The sequence below is a fragment of the Passer domesticus genome, chromosome 22 (genome assembly GCF_036417665.1).
Source record: "Passer domesticus isolate bPasDom1 chromosome 22, bPasDom1.hap1, whole genome shotgun sequence".
NCBI classification, from domain to species: Eukaryota; Metazoa; Chordata; class Aves; order Passeriformes; family Passeridae; genus Passer; species Passer domesticus.
In genome coordinates, this window is record NC_087495.1 from 2,045,042 (window position 1) to 2,071,303 (window position 26,262).

The window sequence follows — 26,262 nt, forward strand, 5'->3', positions numbered from 1 at the left end:
TGGATGGTTGGTGCTTTTGGGGAGGGGTGGGAGTGACTTGGAGGGGAAGTTCCTGCTGTGCTGCCACAGCTTTGGGGGTGAAAGGGGAGATTTGGGGTCTTTGTGTAACAGAAGGGAAATATTTGTACAGGGGATGTTGGAACAGTGGAGGGAGGCAAAGGGGGACACAGGGCATTTGGGACACTGAAGTTTATTGAGCCAGAAATTGGGGATGGGGACCCCAAAGCCTGTTGGGGTTGGAAACGGGGGATCCCAAAGCCTATTGGAGGTGGGAATTCAGGGATCCCCAAGCCTATTTGGGATGCAGACCCCAAAACCTGCCAGAGATGGGAACTGGAGATGGGGAGCCCAGGTCCTGCCTGTGCTGGAAATTGTGGACCCCAGGTCCTGCCAGGGTTGGGAATTACGGACAGGGACCCAAAGGTGTCAGCACTGGGAATGGGGGACACCAAACCTGTTAGGGATGGAAACTGGGAATGGGGATCCCAAAGACTGCTGGGGATGCCAAAGCCTCCCAGCACTGGGAACTGGGAACCCCAAAACCTGCTGGGGCTGGAAATTTGGGATAGGGACCCCAAAGCCAGTTGGGGCTGGAAATTGATGATAAGGACCCCAAATCCTGCCAGTGCTGGGAAATGGGGATCCCACAGCCTGTTGGAAATGGGAACTGGGGATGGGGATCCTGGAGCCTGCTGGGGCTGGAAATTGGGACCCCAAGTCCTGCCAGTGTGGGAGATGCTGGAGCCCAAAGCATTCCAGTGTCTGATAGGGGATGAGTGAGGGCTCCAAAGCCTGGAAACACTGGGAACCCCAATCCCGGCAGTGCTGGGAACTGGGGATCGAGACCCCCAAATCGTTCCAGTGTCAGTAACTGGGGATGGGGGCCTCCCAAATCATTCCAGTGTCAGTAACTGGGGATGGGGGCCTCCCAAATCATTGCAGTGTCAGTAACTGGGGATCGAGACCCCCAAATCATTCCAAGGTCAGTAACTGGGGATGGGGGCCTCCCAAAATCCGCATCACCGGGGTCACTGCACGTGCCCCCGCACCCCACCGCGCACGCGCGGCTGCGGCTGGGCGTGGTCTCCACAGCGCCCCGCCTCTTTTCGTGACGTCACGGCGAGGCGGAAGCGGCCTCAGGTGAGCGGCGGGGCCGCGTCTTAAAGGGCCCGCGCGGGAAAATTGGTGTGGGAGACAAGGCAGGGGAGAGATTTGGGGGGCAGGGGAGTGCAGAGATTTCGTGTGGGGCTGTGAGGGACACCCCGGGAGGATGGAGAAACACTGAGGGGGGCAGGGACCCCGTGTGGGGCTGTGAGGGACACCCTGGGCCATGGAGGGACACTGAGGCGGGCAGGGACCCCAGAGTGGGGCACAGGAACCAGAGAGGGGCAGGGAACCCACGGGAGGGCGGTGGGACCCTGCAGGGACCCCAAGGACGGGGGAAGGATCCTATGGGGAAGGGGACAGGGACCCTGTGGTGGGTGCTGGCATGGCAGGGGGGCACACAGACCCCCGTGGTGGGGTCAGGAACCCAGGGAGGGTGGTGAGACCCCCTGGAGGGGGGTAGGGACCCCAGGGAGGGCTTTGGGCCCCCAGAGAGGCGTCAGGGACCCCATGGGAGGATGCAGGGACTCTATAGGGAGGGCACAGACCCCATGGGGGGTATCAGGGACCCTATGGGTGGTTTTGGGGACCCCATGGGAGGATGCTGGGACACAGGGGGTGTTTTAGGGAGCCGATGGAGGATTTATGGACCCTGGGGAGGGTGCTGGGCGCTGGGGTGGGGTCAGAAGGGGACCCCAAAGCGGCAGATGCAGTGACCCCATGGGGAAGGGGGGCTGTTCGCCGTCCCCCAGGTCGGGGGGCCCATGGCAGAGCAGGACTGGGCGCTGGAGCCGGGCTGGCTGCTGTCCCCCGCCGGCCGCCCCTACCTGGACTCCATCCTGCACAAGAACCAGCGGAGAACGTTCGGTGCGTGCCCCCTCCGCGCCCCCCAGCCCGGCTCTGAGCCCCCCGAATGACCCTGAGCCCCTCCCCAGGTCTGCTGGAGCGCCCGGCGCTGCCGCCCGCGCTGGCTGTCCCCACGGTCACCTACAAACTCTTCCTGGCGGGCAGGAGCGGCGTCGGCAAGACAGCGCTGGTGGCCTGGCTGGGGGGGACCCCCGTGCCCCCCGCCCACCACGAGACCCTGGGTACGGCCGGGGGGTTCCGGGGGTGACAGTAACGCTGTCCCTGCAGGGATTGAGGCCACCCCGCCCACCACGAGACCCTGGGTGCAGCTGGGGGGTCCTGGGGGTGACAGTAACACTGTCCCTGCAGGGATCGAGGCCACCCCGGCCACCACGAGACCCTGGGTGCGGCCTGGGGGGTGTCCCGGGGGTGACAGTCCCGTGTGTCCCCGCAGGCATCGAGGTCACCACGCTGTTCTGGCCGGCCAAACCCCGCGGCAGCAGCCGCCCCGTCCTGTTCCAGCTGCAGCTCTGGGACTGCGGGGACGGAGCGCTCAGGAGGTTCGAGCACCTGCTGCCCGTGAGCTGGGGACGCCTTTTGGGGCGGGGGGCGCGTTTTGGGGCGGGGGGGACACCCCCAGGACCCCGCGGTGAGGGCTGTCCCCGTGCCCAGGCCTGCAAGGAGGAGGCGGACGCCGCCCTGTTGCTGTTCTCCTTCACGGACCGCGCGTCCTTCGAGGAGCTGCCGGCGCTCATGGGCCGCGTGCTGGGCCCCGAGGACAGCCACCTCGTCAGGGTGGTCGTGGGCACCAAGTATCCTTTTGGGGGGTCCCCCAAAGTCACCCCGTGGCGGGGGGATTGCACCCCCGGGGGCTCGGTGCTTGGCATCGCGGGGGTGAGAATGGCACACCGATGGATTGCCAAATCCTGCTGATTTTCATGGGGTTTTGGGGTTTATCCAGGTGTTCCTTGTCCCACCCCCCACCCCAAAATAGGTTTGTACCCCCAGATTTCTCAGCACTTGGTATCTCAGCAGGCTGAGATTGTGCACAAATGGTTACACCAATGGGTTCACAGCTCCTGCTTATTTTTAGAGGGTTTTGCCACCCTAAAGGAGATTTTTGGGGTGTTGGTGTCTCCCTTGACCCTGTATCCCCCCTAGTCAGGTTTGCACCCCCAGATTTCAAACCACTCAGTACCTCGTTAGGCTGAGAACGTGCAACTCTCATTACACCAATGTGTCCTCAACTCCCATTGATATTTTAGGGGGTTTAGGGGGGTTTATTTGGGTCACAACTCCCACTTATTTTTGGGGGGGTTTTCTGGGTCTCCCTTGACCCTGTGTCCCCCCCCAGTCAGGTTTGTACCCCCAGATCTCTCAGCACTTGTTATCCCAGCAGGCCGAGAACGTGCAACCCTTCATTGCACCAACGGATTCACAATCCCCATTTCTCTTTAGGTGGTTTTGGGGGGATTTTTCAGGGTGTTGGTGTCTCCTTGACCCCATGTCCCCCCCACAATCAGGTTTGCACCCCCACATTCCAAACCACCCAGTCCCTGGGCAGGCAGAGGACACTCCCACCTGGCTACACCGATGGGTTCACAGCTCCCGGTGAATCTCGAGTGTTCTGGGGGGATTTTCCAGGGCGCTGCCGTTTCCCTTGACCCTGTGTCCCCTCCCCACCCCAGATTCGACCTGGCCCCGCACGCGGCCGTGACGGAGGGGGACGTGCGGGCCTTGGAGGGGACGCGGGGGCTGCGGGTGCTGCGGGCGGGGGGCTCGGCGGGGGCGGGCGGGGCGCGGGCGGGGCTGGCCCGGGTCGCCCCCGTCCTGGACGCCCTGGTCGAGGAGCTCTGGCGGCGCGACCAAGTGACCGCCGGGGTCACCCCGGGGGACACGGGGGACACCCCCACCTGAACCCCCTCTCGGGGCGGGTTTGGGGGGTGGGAGGGGTAAAGAGGTGCTTTTTTGCTAAAATCAGTGGTTTTCTACGAAAAAGATCATGGGTGGCCTGATTTGTCCAGTTGGGGGGTGAGGGAATTTGGGGTGAGTGGGGTACTGGGGATTTGGGGTGCTGGGGTAATGGCGATTTGGGGGTGCTGGGGGATATGGGGTGCAATGGGATCATCAGGAGGTGGGTGCTGCAGGATTTGGGGTGCTGCAGCTCCTGGGGAATTTGAATTTCAGTGGGATCATGGAATGGGGGTGCTTGCAGGATTTGGGGTGCTGCAGTTGCTGGGGGATGTGGGATGCACTGGGATCCTGGGGATGGGGGTGCTGCACGATTTGGGGTGCTGCAGGTGCCAGGGGGTGTGGGGTGCACTGGGATCCTGGGGATGGGGGTGCTGGGCCTATTGGCAGATTTGGGGTGTTGTGGATCCTGGAGGTTTTGGGCTCTGTGGGTATTAGGGGATATGGCTGCAGAGGGATTATGGGAGCAGGGGTGCAGGATTTGGAGTGCTGTGGGATTTGAATTGTTTTGGGGTACTGGGAGATTCGTAGTGCTAGAAGTGAAAGGATTGGGGTGCTGTGGGTGCTGCAGAGGTTGGGGGTGCTGTGGGATTTGGGGTGCTATGGAAGATGCAGGATTTGGGGTGCTGCGGGATCAGGGGGACGCGGCTGCTGCGGGATTTGAGGTGCTGGAATTGATGGGATTAGGGCACTATGGGATTTGGGGTGCAACAGATGATCCAGGCTTTGGGATGCTTGGGATTTGGGGTGCGTGGGTGATGGGATTTGGGGTGCTGTGGGATTTGGGTGCTGTGGGATTTAGGGTGCTGTGGGTGATGGGATTTATGGTGCTGTGGGATTTGGGGTGCCGTGGGTGATGGGATTTGGGGTGCCGTGGGATTTGGGTGCTGCGGGTCCATGAGGACGGTGGTGCTGAAGATTTGGGGCGCTGGGCCCCGAGGGCCCGGGCAGCCCCCCCAGACCGGTCCCCCCAAACCCCCCAGTACCGAGCTGGTGGGCGGGGGGCGTGGTCGGTAGTAACCGCTTGGTCCCGCCCCCTGCAGCCATTGGCTGCCGCCCCCCCGCCCTTCCCACGCCGATTCATGAATGAAAGGGGAGGGGGCGGGAGGGGGGGGCGCGTTCACCCCTTTGGGGTCTGGCCCGGGGGGTCCCCACGGGGCTGCGGGACCCCCGAACCCCCCCAGGGCCGTGCCTCACCTTGGGAGGGCCCGCACAGCCCCCTCCCCTCCAGCCGGCCGCGTCCCACCCTGGGGCGCGCGCCCTCCCAGTGCCGTACTGGTTCGTACTGGGAGCGGCTCCTGCGCCTTTAAGAGCGGGCGTGGCCGGTGACGTCAGCGGGGCATGAATGAACAGGAGCGGGCGCGCGGCCCCGCACCCCACACCCCCCGCACTCCCCGCGGGGCCGCCGCTCGTGGGGCGCGCCCGGGACCCCCCGAAACCCCCGGCCATGGCGGGCACCCCCCCCGCCCTCACCCTCCTCCTCCTCACCGCCCTCAGCCCCCTGGCCGCCGAGGAAGGTGAGTCCCCAACTTTTTCTTTTTGTGGGGGAACACCCCGAAACTCCTTTATTGCGGGCTCCCCCGAGCGCGGGGTGGTTTTGGGGTAAATTCGGGTGGTTTGGGGGGAGCTGAGCAGTCGGGGAGCGCTCTGAGGGTGAAGGGTGGTGTGGGTTCCCCCTTCCCCCCCGCTCAGTTTGGGGTGCGGTGCGGAATCCGCAGGTGCCGGAGCGCGTTTGGGGTGGGGGGGAGGTTAAAATTAGGGGAAAAGTTGAAATGAGGGCGGAGAAGTTTAAATTAAAAGGGGAAAACTTAAATTAAGGGGCGAAAGTTAAAGGAATGGGGGGGGCGTTAAAAAGGTGTATGGGGGTAAAAATACAGGGGGGAGAAAGCTAAAATGAGGGGACAACTAGACTAGAGGAGAAAGAAATTTAAATGGAGATTAAAAAAGCTAAAATTTGGTGAAACCCAAGAGTTTGGGGCAACTTTTCCTATGCTGAGTGTCCAACCAACGCACCAGGGCCAGGTCCTGCTGGGAGCCCCCAAAAGAGGCTGGCACAGGGGTGAAGGTGGGGGGGGATTAAAAAATAAACCCCCCAAAAAGGGGAAAATCACCTTAAAATGGAGCGTTTCCCATGGGTGGTGCAGGGTCGGGTAGGATCCGGCCGGAGAGCTGGAAAACAATGTCAGGAAAATCCCAAAAAATTGCTGGGAAAAAACAAGCAGCGTCTCGGCCTCCACCTCACAACCCTTCCCCCCGTGATTTTGGGGCTTAGTTTGGCAGGGTTGGGCAAAAGAAAAGGGGGAAATTCACTTTTTCATGTATATCTGGAATTTTTTAGGATTGAGTTTCTATAAACTCTGTTTGACGGCTTTAATCCGTCACTTTTTGAGGGTAAAGTGGAAGAATCCGGCCCCAAATGCAAATAAATCAGAGGCTGGGATGGAAAATACTCCCTGAAAACTAAAAATGGGGTAAACAACCCTAAAATGAGGATTTTTGGAAGTGCTGAGGGGACAGCAGAGGGGGTGACCCTGTGGCAGCTGTGGGATTTGGGGTGTGTTCCCAAAGTGCTCTTTCCCAGGAGGGAATGTTGGGATTTGAGGTTTTAAAAGTGCGTGGGGGGAAAGGGAAAGTGGTGGGATTTGGGGATTTCGAGGGGATTGGTTCCCCTCGGTGAGAGCTACTGGGATTTGGGGTGAGCTGAGGTGGGGAGGTGGTTAAGGAGGAGGGAACGGAGCGGGATTGGGGCTGGGATGGGATCAATTTTGTGATTTTGATTGGGGTTCAGATTGAGATTGAGGAGGCAAGGTTGGGATGAGGATGGGGAGGGGATGGGATTCATTTTGGGATCGGGATTCTCGTTAAGGTTGAGACGGGGATGGGATTGGGATGGGGACAGGAATGGGAGCAGAGGGATGGGGTTGGGGTTCACTTTGGGAATGGGACGGGATTCGGATTCAGACAAAGATTGGGATCGGGACAGGGTTAGGGCAGGGCAGGGGACAGGGATTGGGATCGGGAATGGGACAGGGGTGCCGCTCCGGGGCGCGGGGGTGGCGCTGAGGGTGGCCATAGGCTCGGTGCCCACATCACGGTGGCACTGGAGGTGGGGGCGGCCGTGGCCGGGCGACGAAGGCGATGGAGAATTTGATGATGATGATGATGATGATGATGGTGGCGGTGGTACAGGTGACTCCCGGGACGGGGCTGCGGCCCCGGCGCTGTCCCGGGAGCTCCCGCGGCTGCTGCGCCCCTGGAGCAGCCCCGGCCCCGGGACTGTCCCCAGAGCCACCCCCGGGGCACCGGCGGGGAACCCCCGCCCGCTCCGGCTCTGGCTCCGGCAGCTTTCCGCTCTCCGGAGGCTCGCGGGGGGGATTTCCAGCCTCAGGAAAACCGGGATATCCGCCCCGGCATCCTTCCTGAGCCCGGGCACGGCGCGGGGGGGACGCTGCAGCCACCCGCGTCCCCCCCAGGCAGGTTCTGGGGTCCCCCCCCAGACCTGGCCCTCCCGGGCCACGCCGCGAGCCCGTCCGTGCTCAGCCGGGGGCTGGGGGGCACATCCGTCCCGAAATTGCCCCGTCCCGCCGGACCCATCGCGCCGCTGAGCCCGGGCGTCCGGGCACATTCCTGGGGGGTGATTCACCGGGGGGCCCCGCTCCCTCCCCGGCCTCCTCTTCCTCCTCTTCCTCTCCCGGCGCTGGATCCGGCCGCCGCCCTCGGCGTGCCAGGGCAGGTCCCGCCGGGCCCCGCGGCTTCCCCGCCTCCGGGGGCGGCCCCGGGGGGCTTCGTCCCGCGGAATCTGCCGGGAACCGGGGGATCCGTGGGTCCAGGGGACACCTCTGTGGCCTGGGACTGTTTGGAGGTCCTGGGGACATCCGTGGCTCTTAGGGTGGATCTGGGGGTATCCAGGGGTCTTGAGGACACCCATGGAACCTCATGCATCTGTGGGATCCAGGGATATCTGTGGGTGCCCAGGACATCCAGGGAGCCTGGTGGGATATCTGTAGGTCCCAGGGATATCTGTGGGTCCTGATGGCATCCACAGGTCCCAGGGATATCTGTGGGTGTCCAGGACATCCATGAATTTTAAGGACATCTGTGGATCCCAGGAGCGTTTGCACATCCTGGGGACTTCCATGGGGACATCTGTGGGTCCTGGGGGGCATCCGTGGGTCCTGGGGGACAGACATCCAAGGGCCAGAGGGGTGTATTGGTGGCACCTGCAGGTCCTGGTGGCATCTGCTGACGTCCCTGTCCTCTCTCCTCTCCCACAGTGGTGCTGCTGGACTTCGCCAAGGCACACGGGGAGCTGGGCTGGCTCACCCATCCCTACGGCAAAGGGGTGAGCAGCCATGGATCTGGCATCTGGGATGGGGAATGGGGACAGCCGTGGGGGAGCTCCATGGGGATGGCACAAGGACGTCTCTGGGGACCTTCACAGGAATGGCGATGAGGGCATCCATGGGGGTGGTGAATGGGGACCTCCATGGGAATAGAGATATCCATGGGAATGGGGCAGGAGCATCTGTAGGGAGGGACTTCACAGGAACATTCCACAGTCATGAGGATCTCCATGGGCATGGGGACAGGGAAACCCATGGGGTTGGAGACCTCCACTGACATTAGGCTGGGGCCCTCCATGGGACCAGGGACACCCATGAGGATGGACATGGGGACACCCATGGGGTTGGAGACCTCTGGGATGTGTCTGGGGACCTCCATGGGGATGGGGACAGGGGGAACGAGATGGGGACAAACCCATCCCTGGGGACAGTGCCTCAGTTCCCCTCCATAGCCCCATTTCTGTCTCCGGGGACAGTGGGACCAGCTGCAGAACGTGCTCAATGACTCCCTGATCTACATCTACTCCGTCTGCAACGTCCTGGAGGGCGAGCAGGAGAACTGGCTCCGCACCAACTGGATCTACCGCGGCGTGGCCCAGCGCATCTTCATCGAGCTGAAGTTCACCGTGCGCGACTGCAACAGCTTCCCCACGGCCGGCGGCGGCTCCTGCAAGGAGACCTTCAACCTCTACTACGCCGAGTCCGACGTGGACTACGGCACCAACTTCCAGAAGCGGCAGTTCCGGAAGATCGACACCATCGCTCCGGACGAGATCACCGTGCAGGAGGATTTCGCCGCCCGCAACGTGAAGCTGAACGTGGAGGTGCGGTCGGTGGGGCCGCTCCGCAGGAAGGGTTTCTACCTGGCCTTCCAGGACCTGGGCGCCTGCGTGGCGCTGCTCTCCGTGCGCGTCTACTACAAGCGGTGCCCGGCCGTGGTGCGGGGCATGGCGCGCTTCCCGGAGACCGTGGCCGGCGCCGACTCGCAGACCTTGGCCGAGGTGCGGGGCTCGTGCGTGGCCGAGGCCGTGGCCGAGCAGGCGCCCGCCCTGCACTGCAACGCCGACGGCGAGTGGCTCGTGCCCATCGGGGAGTGCCTGTGCCGCGCCGGCTTCCAGAGCCTGGGGGACGCCTGCCAAGGTAGGGACTGGGCTAAACTGAGGGTGGGCCAGCTTGGTGTGTGCCTGGGGCGGGGTGGGAGGGAAGAGGAGTGGGGGTTTGGCCCCAAAAATTCCCAGTCCTGGATCCTCAGCCTCGAGTGGATTGTGGAAGGGCTTAGCTGGGAGAAGGGTGGGGCAGTGACTGCAAAAATGAGGTGAAATGCCTGGAAAGTTCCTGATTTGGAGTTGGAGAAATGAGGTTTTGACTCCGAAATTCCCACCCCCGGATCCTCATCCAGCGTCCCCAAGTGTAGTGAGAGCTCAGACAGGTGAAGGGTGAGCTGGGGGATTCCAATAAAGTAGCAGCTGCAAAATAAGATTAAATACCCTAAAATTCCCCATTTGAACTGGAGAAATGAGATGTTGGACCCAAAATTCCCCACCCTGGATAATTCCCCTGCAGCGTGGGCTGAGCCAGAGGGGTTGTTATGGGGGAGCTCCCCAATAATAAGAAGCTGCAAAATGAGGTGAAACACCCCAAAACCCCTGCTCTGTTATGGATAAATGAAGTATTATCCCAAAATTCTCCATCCTGGATCACCCCACTGCAGCATCACTCACACGGTGAGAGCAGCAGGGCTCAGCCTGGAGGGGGTGTTTTTGGGAGGGCTCCCCAATAATAAAAAAGGTGTAAAATGTGGCAAAGTCCCCTGAACTCCTCTCTGGGTGCTTGGGGGGTGCTTCCCCCCATCTGCCAGGTGCTGATCCTGCAGATGGGGAGCAGGATTTGGGATCTCACCCGTGTCACTTTGTGTGTGTCCCCCCAGCTTGTCCCCCTGGCACCTTCAAGGCCACAGTGTCCTCAGAGAGCTGCCAGCCCTGTCCCCCCCACACCCTGCCCGCCCCGGCCGCCGCCGCCACCTGCCCGTGCGAGGATGGATTTTTCCGGGCCCCTGAGGACCCCCCGGAGCATCCCTGCACCCGTAAGTCACCTCCGGAGGGGAACACCACGGTGTCACCTCACTGAGGTGACACGGCACCGCCCTGTCCCCTGACCCCGCCCTGTGTCCCCCACAGGTCCCCCCTCGCCCCCCCAGGCTGTCACAGCCCTGGGGCTGGGGGCTGCGGTGCAGCTGCGCTGGGCCCCCCCGGCCGACCCCGGTGGCCGCGAGGACGTCACCTACAGCGTCACCTGCGAGCAGTGCTGGCCCGAGAGCGGCGAGTGCCGGCCCTGCGACGGGGGGGTCCGCTTCTCACAGCCCCCCCAGGGGCTCACGGGGACAGAGGTCACTGTCACTGACCTGGAGCCACATGTCAACTACACCTTCACCGTGGAGGCCCGCAACGGGGTGTCCCCCTTCAGCCAGCAGCGCAGCGTGGCCAGCGCCACCATCAGCGTCAACCAGACGGGTGAGGGGACACCAGCAGCTCCCACACCTTCCCTTCGTGGTGGTGACACATCCGTGGTGCCCCTGTCCCCTATGGGAACACCTCAGTGACGTCCCTTTGTGACCCCACGGCAGAGCCCCCCCGGGTGACATCGGTGAGCCTGGATGGACGGACGGCCACCAGCCTGGTCTTGTCCTGGACAGTGCCACTGCGGCAGCAGAGTCGGGTCTGGAAGTACGAGGTCACCTACAGCAAGAAGGTGACAGAGCCTGACATCCCCAAACCCACGCCTCCATCCGTGTCACCTCCATCTGTGTCACCTCCATCCTTGCCCCCAGCTGTGTCACCTGTTGATGCAATCTCCATCCACATCTCCATCCACATCATTCTTCCATCCTTGCCCTGATCCACATCAGCCCCCCATCCACGCCACTTCCATCCTGGTCCCATCCCTGTCACCTCCATCCTTGCCCCATCCATGTCACCTCCCCATCCACGTCACCTCCATCCCTGCCCCATCCGTGTCATGTCCCCCACATCACCTCATCTTTGCCCCACCCGTGCCACCCCTCCCTGCGTGTCACCCTAATGTCACCCTGCTGTGTCCCCAGGTGGATGAGAACAGCTACTCAGTGCTGCGCTGCGAGGGCACCTCTGTCACCCTGCCCAAGCTGTCCCCAGGCACCGCCTACGTGGTTCGGGTCCAGGCTCTCACCGCCGACGGCCACGGGGCCTTCAGCCCCCAGCACGAGTTCGAGACCCTGCCTGAGGGTGAGGAGGGGCTGGGGGGGTCAGAGTGGAAGGTGGGAGCTCCAGGGGTGTCAGGAGTGGGGGGTGGCTGCTCCAGGGGGTGCAGGGCTCACCTGGATGGTCCCCACAGGTTCCGAGGCCATGGCATCGACCACCGTCATCGCTGGCAGCATTGCCGGCGTCGTCTTCGTTGTCGTCCTCTTGACCATTCTCCTCTACGTCCTCCGGCGGTGAGGGGACAAACCCCGCCCAAAACCCCCAAAAAAACCAAAATATCATTGTCCCACCACCGAATATGGGGGAGGGATGATCTTTTGGGACAAAATGCTGCTTTTCCACAGGAGGAGGAGGTCACGGCCACGCCAATCCGCTGAGGATGTCTACTTCTCCAAGTCAGGTGAGCCGTGGGACAGTGGGGACAATGGGGATGGGCAGAGGGTGACAGGGGTGCTGACCCCCTCCTTGACACCCCCAGACCAGCTGAAGCCCCTCAAGACCTACGTTGACCCCCACACTTACGAAGACCCCAACCAAGCCATGCTCAAGTTCACCACTGAGATCCCTCCATCCTTCATCACCCGCCAGAAGGTCATCGGCGCCGGTGCGTGGCTTTTTCCCCCCAGAGACACCCTGAAATGGGGGTGGGACAGGAGGGCTAAGGGTGCCCACGTTTTCTGGAGCAGGTGAATTTGGGGAGGTGTACAAGGGCACCTTGAAGCGTGGTCGGAAGGAGGTGCCAGTGGCCATCAAGACGTTGAAGGTGGGGTACACGGAGAAGCAGCGCGTGGACTTCCTGAGCGAGGCCACCATCATGGGACAGTTCTGCCACCACAACATCATCCGCCTCGAGGGCGTCGTCTCCAAGTGTGAGTGTCCTCTATGTCCTGTCCCCCCCCAAAAAAACAACCCAATTTCCCAGCAAAACACCCCAAAAAAGCGATATAAAAAGCAGGTTGTTTTGAGCAATGGCACCAAGGGGAATTCAGGGGACTTGGGGATGAGGTTGGGGATTTTTCTGGGGAGGGAATTCAGGTTTATTTGGGAGGTTTCATGGGGTGCTTAAGGGATTTTTGGAGGAGTTGAGGGAGTTATTTTGGGGTTTTGACTGTTGGGGTTTATTGGGGTCTGTAAGGGGGTTGAAACTTTATTGGTGTTTTGGGAATGTCTTGGGGAGTTGGGGGTATGGGATTTTTTGGGGAGAATTGGTAGGGTTTGGATTTTTGGAGGTGGTTGGGGTTTTTTGTAATTTTTGAGGGGTTGTTTTGGAGGGTTGGGTTTTTTTGAAGGACATTGGACATCTGGGAGTTTAAGGATTTTGGGAGGGCTTGTGGGAGGTTTAGAGATTTTAGGGGGGGTGCCTTTTTTGGGGGGCTTGGAGGGATATTTTTTGGTGTTTTTACCAATTTTGGGGTCTTTCTTTTGTACAGACAAGCCCTTCATGATCATCACAGAGTACATGGAGAATGGAGCACTGGATAAATTCCTGAGGGTAGGTGACATGTGGTGGCAATGACCACGGGGTGGTGGAACCTCCAACACCCACCACAGGAGGTGGGACAACAGGTGGATTCCAGACTGGATTCTCCCCTTTTTCCAGGAAAAAGAGGGCGAATTTGGCGTCATCCAGCTGGTGGGGATGTTGAGGGGCATCGCCGCTGGCATGAAGTACTTGGCCAACATGAATTACGTCCATCGGGACCTGGCTGCCAGGAACATCCTGGTGAACAGCAACCTGGTGTGCAAAGTGTCCGATTTCGGGCTCTCGAGGGTGCTGGAAGATGACCCTGAAGCCACCTACACCACCAGTGTGAGTGTCACTGCGGCGGGGCGGTGGCCAGGGAGGGGTGGGGTGGCTGGTTGGCCATGGAAGGGTGGCTGGCCAAGGTGAAGGGGTAGTTGGTTGTGTTGGGGTGACTGAACAAGGTGGGTGATTGTCTATCAAGGTTGGCCATGTTGGGGTGTTTGAACAGGGTGGATGATTGTCCATCAAGGTTGGTCATGTTGGGGTGACTGAACAAGGTGGGTGATTGTCCATCAAGGTTGGCCATGTTGGGGTGACTGAACAAGGTGGGTGATTGTCCATCATGGTGGCCATGTTGGGGTGGTTGAACAAGGTGAGGTAGTGTTTTGGGGGCGCAGGGCTGACCCCAGTGTCGCTGTAGGGCGGGAAGATCCCGATCCGTTGGACAGCACCTGAAGCCATCTCCTACCGCAAGTTCACCTCTGCCAGCGACGTCTGGAGCTACGGCATCGTCATGTGGGAGGTGATGTCCTACGGCGAGCGGCCCTACTGGGAGCTCTCCAACCACGACGTGAGTGCCCACCCTCCACCACCACCACCAGTGTTTTGGGAGACATTCAAGGCCTTGTGGGACAAGGCTGGGATCAACCTGGGACAGTGGAAGGTGTCCCTGCCAGGGCAGGGGCTGCAGTGAGATGAGCTTAAAAGTCCTTCCAACCCAAACCATTCTGGGATTCTGTGAATGAACACCTTTTTGGGGGGGACCATCCCTGACCCTCCTCCTCATCCTCACAGGTGATGAAGGCCATCAACGAGGGCTTCCGCCTCCCGGCGCCGCTGGACTGCCCCTCGGCCATCTACCAGCTGATGATGCAGTGCTGGCAGCAGGAGCGCTGCCGGCGCCCCAAATTCACCGACATCGTCAGCATCCTCGACAAGCTCATCCGCGCCCCCGACTCCCTCAAGGCACTGGCAGATTTCGACCCTCGGTGAGTGCAGGGAGTGCCAGGATGGGGTTGGGGGCAAGAAGAGGGAGTGGAGCAGTTGCCCAGAGCATCTGTGGCTGCCCCTGAATCCCTGGCAGGGTCCAAGGCCAGGCTGGACAGGGCTTGGAGCCTCCTGCGAGAGTGGAAGGTGTCCCTGCCCATGGCAGGGGTGGAATGGGGTGGGCTTTAAGGTCCCTCCCACCCAAACCAGTCTGGGATTCTCTGATTCTTGCACATGTTTGTGTCTTCCGTCATTTTTTGCATAATTTTGTTTTCATCTTCACATTTTGTGCATCATTTTTTGTACTCTTGTGGTGCTGTTTTGGGTTGGGTTTTGCATCTCTGCACTCCCTCATTGCTTCTGGCATCTCCATTTCTGCATAATTTTTTGGTATTTTCACATTTCCACTTTTTGCAGCATTTCATTCTCTGCATCACAATTTCATCATCTCATTTTTGCATTTATTTTTTGCCATCTTCCCATTTCTGCATTGTTTTTCCATCCTTCCATTTTCAGATCATTTTTTGCATCCTTCCATTTCGGCATCATAGTTTTAACCTTCCACTTTCACATCATCATTTTTTGCACCAATTCATTTCTGTGCTATTTTTGCATCCTTCCAGTTTTCTGCATTATTTTTTCCCCTTTCCATTTCCACAGAATTTCTCATCTTTCCGTTTCCACATTATTTTTTGCATCTTTTCAACTCGTGTTATTTTTCCATCCTTCCACTTTCACATCTCTATTTGCCACCCTTTCCTTCCTGCCCCATTTTTGCACCTTTCCATTCCTGCACCATTTTTTGCATTGTTTAATTTCTGCAATATTTTTGTGCCCTCACCTTTCTGCATCATTTTTTGCACCTTCCCATTTTCACATTGCTTTTTCACCTTCCCATTTTTCTATTATTTTTTTACACCCCTCCATTCCTGCATCATTTATTGCATCGCTTCCTTTCTCCACCATTTCACGCCCTTCTGTTTTCAAATCGCTTTTCCAGCCTTGCATTTCTGCACCACTTCTTTTGCATTTTCCCATTTCTCCTGGTTTTTGGCAGGGTGTCCATCCGGCTGCCCAGCACCAGCGGCTCCGAGGGCGTCCCGTTCCGCTCGGTCCCGGAGTGGCTGGAGTCCATCCGCATGCCCCAGTACACCGAGACCTTCATGGCCTCGGGCTACAGCACCATCGAGAAGGTCCTGCAGATGACCAGCGAGTGAGTCCCTGTCCCCCGACACTCCCAGACTGTCCCCACACCACTCCCCTGCTGTCCCCAGGATATGTCCCCACACTGTCCCCATTCCCTCCCCTCGACTCCCGAGGGACAGGGATGTGCTGGGAACGGAAACCACTTCTGTGGCCTTGGTGGCCTGAGGGATGGGATAAAAATAGATGTTCCTTGGCCGGAGAGGCCGGGATGAGCTGTATCCATCCATCTGTCCCTTGGGATGAGCCATGTCAGTCTGTCCATCCCTCGGGATGAGCCATGTCCATCCATCCCTTGGCGTTAGCTATGTCCATCCATCTGTTCGTCCATCCATCCATCCCTGGGGGTTAGCTACGTCCGTCCATCCATCCATTCCTTGGGATGAGTTGTGTCCATCCATCCCTCCCTCGGGATGAGCCATGTCCGTCCATCCATCCATCCATCCCTCCCTCCCTCAAGATGAGCCATGTCCGTCCATCCATCCATCCACCATCCATCCATCCATCCATCCCTCCCTCCCTCAAATGAGCCATGTCCATCCATCCATCCATCCATCCATCCATCCATCCATCCATCCATCCATCCCTCCCTCCCTCCCTCGGGATGAACCATGTCCGTCCATCCATCCATCCCTCCATCCATCCATCCCTCCATCCCTGGGGATGAGCTGTCTCCACCCCCCATCCATCCCCACCCCGAGCACGCTGCTCCTGGGTCCCCCCACCCCCGGGCTGTGGCCGTGGCTGGCTCCAGCCCCACACCCCACTCCTGACCCCGTGTTCCCGTTCCCCTTCCGCAGGGACATCAAGCGGATCGGGGTGCGGCTGCCGGGCCACCAGAAGCGCATCGCCTACAGCCTGCTGGGGCTGCAGGAGCAGGCGGGGGCTGGGGGGGGCCCCGGGCTGACCCCAACCCCCCAGACCTCCACGTCACCCCCCCCTCCTCCCCCAGGGGTTTATTTATTATTTCTGTAATTATTGAGGGTTTTTTAATAGTGTTGTTGATGTTGTCCCCGCGCCTGGGGATGAAACGGGTGCTGCGCCTTCCCTCCCCCCTAAAGAAATGGAATTTCAAGCTTGTTTGGAACTGGGGGAGGGATTTTTCTTCTTATTTTCCCCTACATTTCAAGGAAAAAAGGGCTCAGTCCCAAAACTGATTTATTTTTGCTTTTTTTTCTCCCTATTTATTCCTCTCCCACCGGGTTTTTGGGTGGTTTTTTTGCCCTTTAATGCTGATCTTCCAGTGTTGCCTTGTATTTTTTAACCTAATTTATTCTATTTTTGTATATTTATTGCGAGAGATTAAAGGTCATGTCAGGTTTGGGAGAGAAAAAAAGGGGGAAATAAAAAAAACCCAGCTCAGATGCTTTTTTTTCCCCCTTTTTTTCATGGGTTTATGGGGATTTGTGTGGGGTTTTGAATAAAAATATGTGCTTTTTGGTTTTCTAGAATATTGTCTTTTCCCACTGGTTCACAGAGATTGAGGGTATTTGGGGGGCAAAGAGAGGGGGTTTCCCCAAGGGTTTTTAGGGATTTTAGGGGTTTTAAGGGCATTTAAAGGATTGTAAGAGAGTTTTGAAGGGTTTTTTTTGGCATTTTAAGGATTTTTAAAGGTTTTGGGGGGTATTAAGGGGGAGTTAAGGAGGTTTAAAATTTTGGGGGTTTTTAGGCATTTTAAGATTTTTTTAAAGAGTTATCAGGGTTTGTAAGGGGGGTTAGGGGCTTTAAAAGGATTTTAAGTTATTTTTTCGGGAGGCTTAATGTTTTTAAGGGGTTTATTTAGGGATTTTTGGGGGGTTAAGGGGGTTTTAAAAGTGAGAGGGTTTAGGGGTTTTAATGGGGATTTAAATGGGTTAAAGAGGACTTTTAAGGGGGTTTAAATGAGTTAAAGAGGTTTTTTAAGGGGTTTACAATTTTTAGGGGGTTATCAGGGATTTTACGGGGTTTCACACGGCTCCGGGAGCGTTTCCCATCCGGGGCCCCTTTCCCCAGCCAAACCCAGGAGGAATTTGGCCTTTCCATCCCCCGCCGCTCCCCCGAAGCCAAAGCCCGGCCGCGCCGGCTGCCCGGAGCCTGCAAATGACTGGGTAGGAAAACGCCGGAAAAAGGGGTTGCACATTCTTCTTCTGCCCCAAACCATAATAAGGGACGGGTGGGAGGTGAGGGCAGACCGACAGCGTGCTGCGAAAGCCGCAGGTTTGGGGGATTTTCACCCTGTTTTGGGGCATTTTGGCCGGTGGCTGTCACGAGTCCGTCGGGCTCAGCCCCGGCGCCGGCTCCGATCGCGGCTCAAAGTCCGGCGGCTCCCGGGAGGGGCCGGACCGGGGGGAGACCCCGGGAGGGGCAGGATCGGGGGGGACACCTCGGGAGGGACACCCCGGGCTGGGCCCTGGCAGCCCCCGCTCCCTTGTGTGCCAGGGCGGGCCGGGCAAGGAGCCCACGAGCTGGGGAAGCCACGGGGAAACTGAGGCACAGCGACAGCGGGGCTTGTGGGGTGACGGGCAGGGCTGGGGGTGCCGCTCGTTGACCACCCCCCCGGGCGATCGGGGGCTGCGGACCCCTCCCCTGCTCCCCTCGCTCCGGCCGTGGGTGCCGCAGCCCAGCCCCGCTCCCAGCGCCCAGCCCGGAGCCCAGCCCAGCTCCTGCCCCACTTCTGGGGTGTCTCCCTGGCGCTGACCCCGCTTCACCCGGCCTGCGCCGGGCCCGGGCATGCCCGCCCTGCCCAACCTGCCCCGCCGCGCTTAATTAACCCCCCAGGCTTAATTACGGCTTCGTTAGCGCCCGATGCGCCGCCCAAACCCGCAGCGCCCCAGTGCGGGGGCACCGAAGAGCTGGGGGGACTCGGCCCCCACTCCCACCGGATTTCGGGGTCACTGAACACCCACCCCTGAATAATTGCAGTAATTAAAATGAGGATAATTATGTGCTGATAATTTTGGAAGCGGGGCACAGGGGGTGTCGCAGAGACTGGGGCACTTCAGTGGGCAGTTTTGGGGTGATTTGGGCGGTTTAAGCGGTTGTTGTTGGGTTTGGGAGGGGGTGACCCCCCAAAAGAAACCGGCAGGGCTGGAGAAAGAGGAGGAGGAGGAGGAAGCACTGATGGGTCGATGGTTTAATGCACAACCGACGCCCCCAGCCCCGACCCCCCACACCACCGGGGGGTCAGGACTCCCCCTCTTTTCATGGGGAGGGGTCCCCTGTGGTCCCAAAACGTCACTTGGGGTTGGCGAGGTCCTCGATTGCTCTCCGCAGCTGGAAGGGGACAGAGGGGGTGGGGCAGAGGCTCTCCCCCACTTTCCCTTCTCCTTTTCCCCCATTCTCCCCTCATTGCCTCAATTTTCTCTTCCCTTTCACCTCCCCTTTTCCCCTCCCCTCCCCCCCCCTTTTTTTCCCCCTTTCCCCCCCTTTTTTCCCCTTTCCCCCCTTTTTTTTTCCCCTTTTCCCCCCCTTTTTTTCCCCCTTTTTTCTCACCTCTGCCCTGCTCACGGCTCCCACCAGCTCCCCGGAGCGGGTGACAAAGACTCGCTGCAGCTTCAGCAGCTGGAAGAGGTGATAGGCCTGGGAAAGGGACAACAGGGACATGTGGGGACAAAGCCACCCTCGCCGTGTCCCCTCAGTGTGACACAGACCCGTGGGGGCTCACAGGACACGTTTCACACCCCCAGACCTGGTGCAGGGAGGTCCACGGGGAGAACTGGAGCATGATGGGCTCGATGGCACAGTCGTCCCCGAGTGTCCCCACGGTGGCCAGCTTGAGGAAGGTGACATGTTAATTTTGGGGTGGAAAAGCAGCTTTTTGGGTGTGGTAGGGTGCCTCCACCCCATTTACCTTCTCCCCTTGGGGGGCCTGAGGGTGCTTGTGGCTCTGGAGGAAGGTGACCAGCTGGGACCTGCTGATGGTGCCCACCAGAGTGGGGGACCCTGGAGAGAGGGGACAGTATGGGGACAGTGTGGGAGCACCAGGGGGACACCAAGGGAACAGTATGGGAACAACAGCGGGAGGTACTGGGGACACCAAGGGGACATCCTCTGGGGACAGCAGGGTGACCGTATGAGGACAGTATGGGGACAGTATGGGAATATCAAGGGGACACCCCACAGGGACACCATGGAGACAGAACGGGAATATTGAGGGAACAGCATGGGGACAGCGAAGGGGATGGGGACAGCATAGACACAGTGCAGAGACACCATGGGGACAGTATGGGAATGGCATGGGGACACCATGGGGACGGTATGGGAATGGCATGGGGACACCATGGGGACACCATGGGAATGGCATGGGGACACCATGGGAATGGCATGGGGACACCATGGGGACAGTATGGGAATGGCATGGGGACGGCATGGGGACACCATGGGGACAGTATGGGAATGGCATGGGGACGGCATGGGGACACCATGGGGATGGTATGGGAATACTGAGGTGGCACCACGGCAATATTAAGGGCACAACATGTGAACACCAATGGGAACAGGACAGCCTGGGAATATCAAAGGACACCGTAAGAGCAGTATGGGGACACTGCAGGAACACCCCACAGGGACAGCAAGGGCAAGGCATGGAGATGGCGTGGGAATATCAAGTGGGCACTGGGGGGACACCATGGGGACAGCATAAGGAGACACAGAAGGGCCACCACAGGGCCAGGGACTCGCTGGCCACCCCCCATGGTGACAGTGACCCCCCAGGTCCCACATCCCACCTGTGCTCTCCACCACGGGGTACTCAGCATCGGCAGTGGCGTCCAAGGCCAGCAGCACCTCCTGGAAACCGTCCCCCTTGGCCAAGGCCACCACCTGGCGCTCCATGAACTCCTCCACCACCACTCGGTAGGAGCTGGAGAACACAAAACCCCCAAATTTCCATCGTTTCCAGGAGAATGCCCCCAAAAGGTGGGGTTTGGGGCGGGGCCTTACGCGATGTGCCGGCTGCGGATGGGGGGCAGGTAGGGCAGCTTCTTGACGATGATGCCGGCGTCGTAGAAGGAGGGTTGGTTCTTCTGGCTGATGGCGTTGGCCACCAGCACGGCCAGCACGGTGGGCAGGAGGTGGCCCAGGTAGCCGGTGGCCTCGCACACCAGCAGGGCCGTGGACACCGCGTGCGTCACCGAGCCCGCGAACGCGGCTGCGCCTGGCGGGGAGGGGGTCAGGGCATGGGGGGTGTCCCCTGCCCGTGGGGGGGGTCCTCCACCCCCAGACTCACCAGCCAGGGCGTAGCCAGCAGGAATAATGGGCCGTGGGGGTCCTTCTGAATGGAGCCCCCGTGGGAAGAGCAGGGCCACCACCTCCCCCACCAGGCGCCCGATGGCTGCTCCTAAAATTGGGGGAGGAGGGAAAGTGGGGAGACCCCAGGAGGCCCCCCCAAAATGGTGGAGATAGAGGTGACCACCGTCCTCCAGCTGTCCTGGAGCTGGATGCCTCCTCTGCACCCCCCAGACTGGATGTACCCCCCTCCCGGGCTGGGTACCCCCCCAGTATCCCACTCCAAGGGCTGAATGAACCCCCTGCACCCCTCCCCCAGGCTGGCTGTCCCTTCCATGTCCCCCCATGGCCTGTCTATCTCTCCCATGTCCCCTCTCAGCCTGGCTGTCCCCCCCCATGTCCCCCCAGCCCCCGACTCACCATAGATGAAGATGGGCATGAAGTACCCGGCTGGCAGGGGCAGGGTGGTGGCCAGGATCAGCATCCAGAACTGGGGGGACACGGGGGGGGTCACCCCATGGGGACACCGTATTGGGAGGCACACCCGGAGACTGGGGAGCCATGGTTACCTTCATGAGCAGGAAGAAGGTCAGGGTGCTGTAGATGGTGGCAGAGGGGTGGTCCCACTCCTGCCAGAGCCCCCCAGGGCTGGCCACCCCCGAGGTGTTGGCAGCCAGCACGCCCCACGTGCGGTTGTCAAAGAGGGAGATGAGATATTCCTTCATGGTGAGCTGGACGGATGGACAGATGGACACCCTGAGCCCCTGCTGGGAGGTTCTGGGGTCCCCAGGGAGACCCACCTGCCCCCACTCACCCTGGAGGCCATGAACTGGCCCAGGCCAGGCGGGAAGGTGATGGAGGCGAGGAGCAGCACCACCAGCACCGTGTACACGGGTTTGCTGCAGGGGGACACAGGGGCTGGGCGCGTGGGACGGACAGACAGGGGGACACAGGGACACCCAGGGTGGATGGGGTTAGTGGGCAGGGTGCATGGGGGACATCGGGGCACCCAGGGTGGGTGGGGGCCATATAGGGACACTTGGGATGCAGGGAGGGGACACAGGGACACTCAGGGTGCATGTGGAGGGTGTATGGAGTGGATGCATGGATGGCCAGGGTGCACAGGATGGACATACGGACACTCAGAGTGGGTGGACAGGGTGCGGGGGGGGCACACAGGGACACCCAGGGTGAAGGGGAGGGGGCACAAGGACACCCTGGGTGAATTGGGGGGGACACAGGGGGACAGCCAGGGTGGACAGGGGAGACACAGGGACAGCCAGGATGCTTCATGGGAGGCACGCAGACACCCAGGGTGTATGGGAAGGACACAGGGACACACAGAGCCTGCACGGCACGGACACACAGACACAGCGGGTGCAGGGTGCAGACAGACAGATGGACGGACGCCCAGTACAGACTCGGTGGCCAAGAGCTTGGCCGTCAGCCGGTTCCTCTTGACAGCCACCATCATCCAGCGCTGGCAGAAGAGATAAGCACAGGCCACGACCCCACAGATGGTCCTGTGAGGAGAGGGAGGGTGGGGCACAGCCAGGGCACAGGCAGGGCACACACAGCACCCCAAAACCGGACCCTCCGTACCCCAAAATCAGAAAAAAGAAGGTCTCCAGGAGGTCAAAGGGAAAATCAAGCTTGAGGTCACTCTTAAAAACAGCGGCGATGGTTTCTGGGAGGGGGGACAGGAATGAGAGGTGGGTTTGGAGGTGAGCACCCCAGAAATGTCCCGGGGGAGGGTAAAGGGGAAGAGGGGGCACATCCTGCCCGTCCTGCCTTGCCTTGCTCGCTGTTGAACACGGCCAGGAGCCGAAACATGAAGGCGCCGCAGGTGGCGGCGAAGAAGCCGCGCCAGTAATCCCGCACGGCAAAGTGGGGGGACATCACCTCGATGCTGAAAAGCACCCCTGGAAAAACGGGGAAAGGGATCAGGGCGAGGTTTAGGGGTGCCCAGGGTGGGATTAGGGGGGTCCTCACCGCTGATGGGCGCCCCGAAGACTGTGGCCACCCCAACGGCTTGAGCTGCCACCAGCATCTCGTGCTGCTTGAACTTGTTCTGTAAGTCGGGGGGGGGTTAGGCACAACCCCAACTTTTGGGGGTAAAATCAAATCCCTCCATTCATTTTTTGGGCAGTGACACCCTCACCTCATATTCCCTGGTGACTGTGGTCCTCATCTTCCCCAGGTAGGCTGCGGCCATGGCAGAGAGGTGGACATAGGGACCCTGGGGGACACAGTGCTGAGCGGCCCCCCCTCCCGGCACCAGCTGAAACCGCCGGGGATTTCGGGGTTCAGGAGGGGATCCCTCACCACTTTGCCAAGGAAAACGGTGCTGCCGCACGTCAGGGTGCAGGTCAGCCCCACCACCTTGGCTCCGAAGTTCTGGATGGCCAGGTAATCCTCCAGCACCACGCCCATCAGGATGGTCTTCAGCTCCGGGATGCCGGAGCCTGGGGGCGGGGGGGCAGGATCCAAATTTTAGGGGTCCCCCATTACCAAGGGGGCATTTTAGGGAGCCAGGGAGGTCGGGGTGCAGCCGGCTCACCTCCGGAGTGCGGGGTGATGCTCTGGGAGAAGCCAGTGGAGAAGGCGGCCAGTGCCGTGGGGAACAGCGTCCACGAGAGGAACTTGAGCACCCCGATGTCCCCGATCTCTCGGTACAGCCACGTGTGGGCTGGAGGAGAGGTGTCGGGAGGGGAATGCACCCCCCGAAAGACCCCCCCTATACTCGGTGAACCCCCAAACGGCGGTGGAGCCCCCGGGGCGCCCCTCGTTTACCCGCGTGGACCCTGGTGATGACGATGTCCATGGTGAAGCTGATGGTGGCCATGAGCACCCCCAGGATGAAGAGGAAGTACCAATCCTCCCCGACGCGGAACAGCTGCCGCCTCACCCACTCCAAGCACCCTGCCAGGGGGGACACAGGGTGCTGACCCCCCAAAAACCCCCGCCCCCAGAATCCCCCCTTCTGGGTGGGGGTCTCACCTCGGACCCTCCTCCGGGCGGTGGGGCAGGGTCTCCAGCTGTGCTCTGACACCAGCACCCTCTCCTCCTCCTTCTCCTCTTCCTTCTCCCCCCGCAGCCCCCCGGGGACAGGGCGCTCCATCCCGGGGACGTTTCAGGGGACCGCACCCCCTTTTTTTGTAGCACCCCTGACCCGTCCTCCCGCCTCGGCCTCCGCTGCCCGACTGAGTTTGCAAACGAGCTCATTAAAAACGACCTTGACGAATCCGACGGACCCGCTCGGACCGGAGCGAGCCGGGTTTCCCCCCCCCTCCGCCACCCTCCAGCTCCCAGTCCCAACGTACATCCCGCGGCGGGGAGGATTTAATGAGTATTTCAATTAATTATCATGATTATTCTTTAATAATAGGCATCGCATTCCGCGGCGTTGAGCTGGGGGGGAACGGAGAGGGGAAAAATTTCCACCGTCTCCGGCGCAAGACCTAAATTTAGCCGGTTTTACGAGAGGTCTGGCAGGCGGCCGGGAGCCTTAACGAGGCTTTAAAAAGCTCGTCAAGTCGAAATATCCCGAAATAACCGATCCGGCGTCGCCTTCGCCGGGAGGAGAACGGGGAAGGGGGTTCCGCTCTTTCCCCCGGCGGGAGCTGGGGGTCGCAGCTGGGGCAAGCAGTGGCCGAAGGGGAAATCCTCGCCCGCCGGCACCATGGAGCTTTTCGGGAGCTTTGTCCGGCCCCACGGGGACACCTTGGGGTTCCCAGGTGAGTTCGGGGCGCACCCGGGAGGCATTTGGGGGGGATCCTGGGCAAGCCGCGGCTGTGACCCCCCAAACCCTGCCCGGCAGCTCGCCCCGGTAACACGGGCGTGGTGAAGACCCTGGGGAACACCTATCAGTTCACGGTGGACGTCAGCGACTTCGCGCCCGAGGACATCATCGTCACCACCTCCAACAACCAGATCGAGGTGCACGCCGAGAAGGTGGGTGCTCCTTCCCTTCCCCGCTCACCCCAAAATCCTCACTGGGGCTGTGGGGACCGCCCAGCTGCCACCCAGTTCCCAAACAGCTGTGGCCAGAACCCCAGCAGGGCTTAATTCACCATTAATTAATAATGGGGAATAATGAGTCCCAATTCTGCTTGCACCCCAAAATCGCCTCTTTTCTCCCATTTTTTTCCTCCCAGTTGGCCACGGATGGCACGGTCATGAACACCTTCACCCACAAGTGCCAGTTGCCCGAAGACGTGGACCCCACGTCCGTGTCATCCTCGCTGGGGGACAACGGCATGTTGACCATCCGGGCTCAGCGCCGGCCGGCCAAGCACTCCGAGCACGTCCAGCAAACCTTCCGGACTGAGATCAAGATCTGAGGGGTCGGGGGGCTCCTCTCCCCCCTTCTCCTTTCCCTCCCTCGCTACTCGAATGGGTGATTTGGGAAGGAGGTGGGATGTGGGGCAGGGAATGGGAAGGCTCCCTCCAGAGTGGGTCAGACCTGTGCTGAAGGCATCCCGTCACCGCCGGAGAAGCTCCGGAGGGGAGTCCCAGCTCCGGCGATTTTTAGCTGGCGCGTGTTGAGGGGGGAGATCCAGCGTGCCAAGAGTCCTGCCGGGAGCCAGGTTCCCTTCCCAGCCCTCTGCCAGAGCTTGTCTTTGTATATAGAGCTTGGGATAAATTATTGAGAATGCCCGACTGCCGCCTTCTCCGTTTTTTGACGTTTCCCTGATGCTTTACCCTCAAAAAGGGGTGCGGGCTCAGACCCGGGGGTTGTCCCGGTAAGGGATATTCCGCCATCCCGACAAAATCCCGCACCAGGAGCCGCTCGGGCGCCCGCTGCCCTGTTTATTTCCAGCCCGGGGTGACTCATTTCTTCCCCGAAGCTCTATTTCAGAGCCATTCCCTCAGCTGTCCGGCTGCCGACCCACCTGGAAGGGCACCAAACCCTCCTCCTCCCCTCGCCCAGCGCCCTGGGGATGCCCCCAGGCCGGGATGGCGGCCCCAAAGCCAAGGGCTCGCTCTTGGGGGAGGAAGGGCCTGGCTGCGTGTCCCTGTGTGTACCCACAACAGCGAGGCGCCCGCTGGGGCTGTTTATGGCGGCACAGCCCGGCTCGTGTTGCTGCTCCGCCCGGGCAGCGCCGGCCGCTCGTGACTGCCGGCAGCAGCCCGGCAGCAGCCCGGGCACGGCGCCCGGGGCCATCCCCCTGCGGCAAAACGCGTGGAAAGCGGTGCGTGAGGGGGGGAGGGCTCGGGCAGCCGGAGGGCAGCGCCGTCGGGCCCCGGCCGCTGGGCCCGGAGCCAGCGCCGGTCACCGGCTGCCATCTAGCGGCCCTGGCCCGGGGAGGCGCGGAGAGAGCGGAGCGAAACGGGGAAAGCGCCCGGTTCCTGCCCGGATCGCCCCGGGACGGGGCAGGGGTGCACAGGGCGGAGGGCCGGCCCCGAACACAGCCCACAGCAGCTCGTTCGTGGCGGGAGAGCGGAAAAACGCAGGGTTTGGGACGTGTTTGAACTCTTTATCAGTGATCTGGACAAGGGGATCAAGGGATCTTGTAGGCAATACTAAAACTTTTTCACTTATTTATACATTTTAAGCAAACAAATAAATTAATGTTCATTGGTTCTAGGTCACATAATTCTCTTCATTAATTAGCATGCC

The 26,262-nt window shown here is 60.4% G+C and overlaps 4 protein-coding genes across 9 annotated transcripts; 3 read left to right on the forward strand and 1 right to left on the reverse strand.

Annotated features, from left to right (window-relative positions):
* The first annotated feature begins 1,087 nt into the window (after nt 1-1,087).
* Nucleotides 1,088-6,411, forward strand: CPLANE2 (ciliogenesis and planar polarity effector complex subunit 2). 5 transcript variants are annotated; one of them, XM_064396843.1, is made up of 6 exons: nt 1,088-1,140; nt 1,834-1,971; nt 2,040-2,192; nt 2,405-2,529; nt 2,623-2,762; nt 3,639-6,411. In XM_064396843.1, exons 2-6 carry the CDS (start codon nt 1,869-1,871, stop codon nt 3,865-3,867), a joined length of 750 nt encoding a protein of 249 aa, XP_064252913.1. In that variant the 5' UTR covers nt 1,088-1,140; nt 1,834-1,868; the 3' UTR covers nt 3,868-6,411. The 5 variants fall into 5 exon arrangements, with proteins under 5 accessions (XP_064252913.1, XP_064252916.1, XP_064252914.1 ...); XM_064396846.1 differs by having other exon boundaries at nt 1,108-1,140; nt 1,857-1,971; XM_064396844.1 differs by lacking the exon at nt 1,088-1,140 and adding an exon at nt 1,158-1,185 and having other exon boundaries at nt 1,857-1,971.
* EPHA2 (EPH receptor A2) lies at nt 5,263-16,885 on the forward strand. Its single transcript, XM_064396840.1, is given in 19 exon segments — nt 5,263-5,283; nt 5,286-5,339; nt 5,342-5,438; nt 8,196-8,263; nt 8,741-9,404; nt 10,192-10,347; nt 10,442-10,774; nt 10,888-11,012; nt 11,365-11,524; nt 11,634-11,733; nt 11,845-11,900; nt 11,979-12,104; nt 12,187-12,369; nt 12,931-12,992; nt 13,101-13,310; nt 13,666-13,815; nt 14,040-14,233; nt 15,289-15,444; nt 16,235-16,885. Coding segments are annotated over 19 exon segments (3,090 nt in total). The 3' UTR covers nt 16,410-16,885.
* Nucleotides 16,886-18,286: 1,401 nt separating this feature from the next.
* CLCNKA (chloride voltage-gated channel Ka) lies at nt 18,287-23,828 on the reverse strand. Its single transcript, XM_064397028.1, has 19 exons — nt 23,640-23,828; nt 23,433-23,561; nt 23,200-23,328; nt 22,965-23,104; nt 22,801-22,878; nt 22,632-22,710; nt 22,436-22,561; nt 22,242-22,326; nt 22,061-22,162; nt 21,454-21,538; nt 21,209-21,370; nt 21,060-21,129; nt 20,641-20,751; nt 20,355-20,568; nt 20,141-20,274; nt 19,264-19,355; nt 19,102-19,185; nt 18,906-18,992; nt 18,287-18,686 (listed from the first exon to the last, which is right to left on the reverse strand). Exons 1-19 carry the CDS (start codon nt 23,758-23,760, stop codon nt 18,648-18,650), a joined length of 2,067 nt encoding a protein of 688 aa, XP_064253098.1. The 5' UTR covers nt 23,761-23,828; the 3' UTR covers nt 18,287-18,647.
* On the forward strand, nt 22,645-25,298 carry HSPB7 (heat shock protein family B (small) member 7). 2 transcript variants are annotated; one of them, XM_064397030.1, is made up of 4 exons: nt 22,645-23,048; nt 24,028-24,376; nt 24,460-24,593; nt 24,797-25,298. In XM_064397030.1, exons 2-4 carry the CDS (start codon nt 24,322-24,324, stop codon nt 24,980-24,982), a joined length of 375 nt encoding a protein of 124 aa, XP_064253100.1. In that variant the 5' UTR covers nt 22,645-23,048; nt 24,028-24,321; the 3' UTR covers nt 24,983-25,298. The 2 variants fall into 2 exon arrangements, with proteins under 2 accessions (XP_064253100.1, XP_064253099.1); XM_064397029.1 differs by lacking the exon at nt 22,645-23,048 and having other exon boundaries at nt 23,625-24,376.
* Nucleotides 25,299-26,262: the final 964 nt, after the last annotated feature.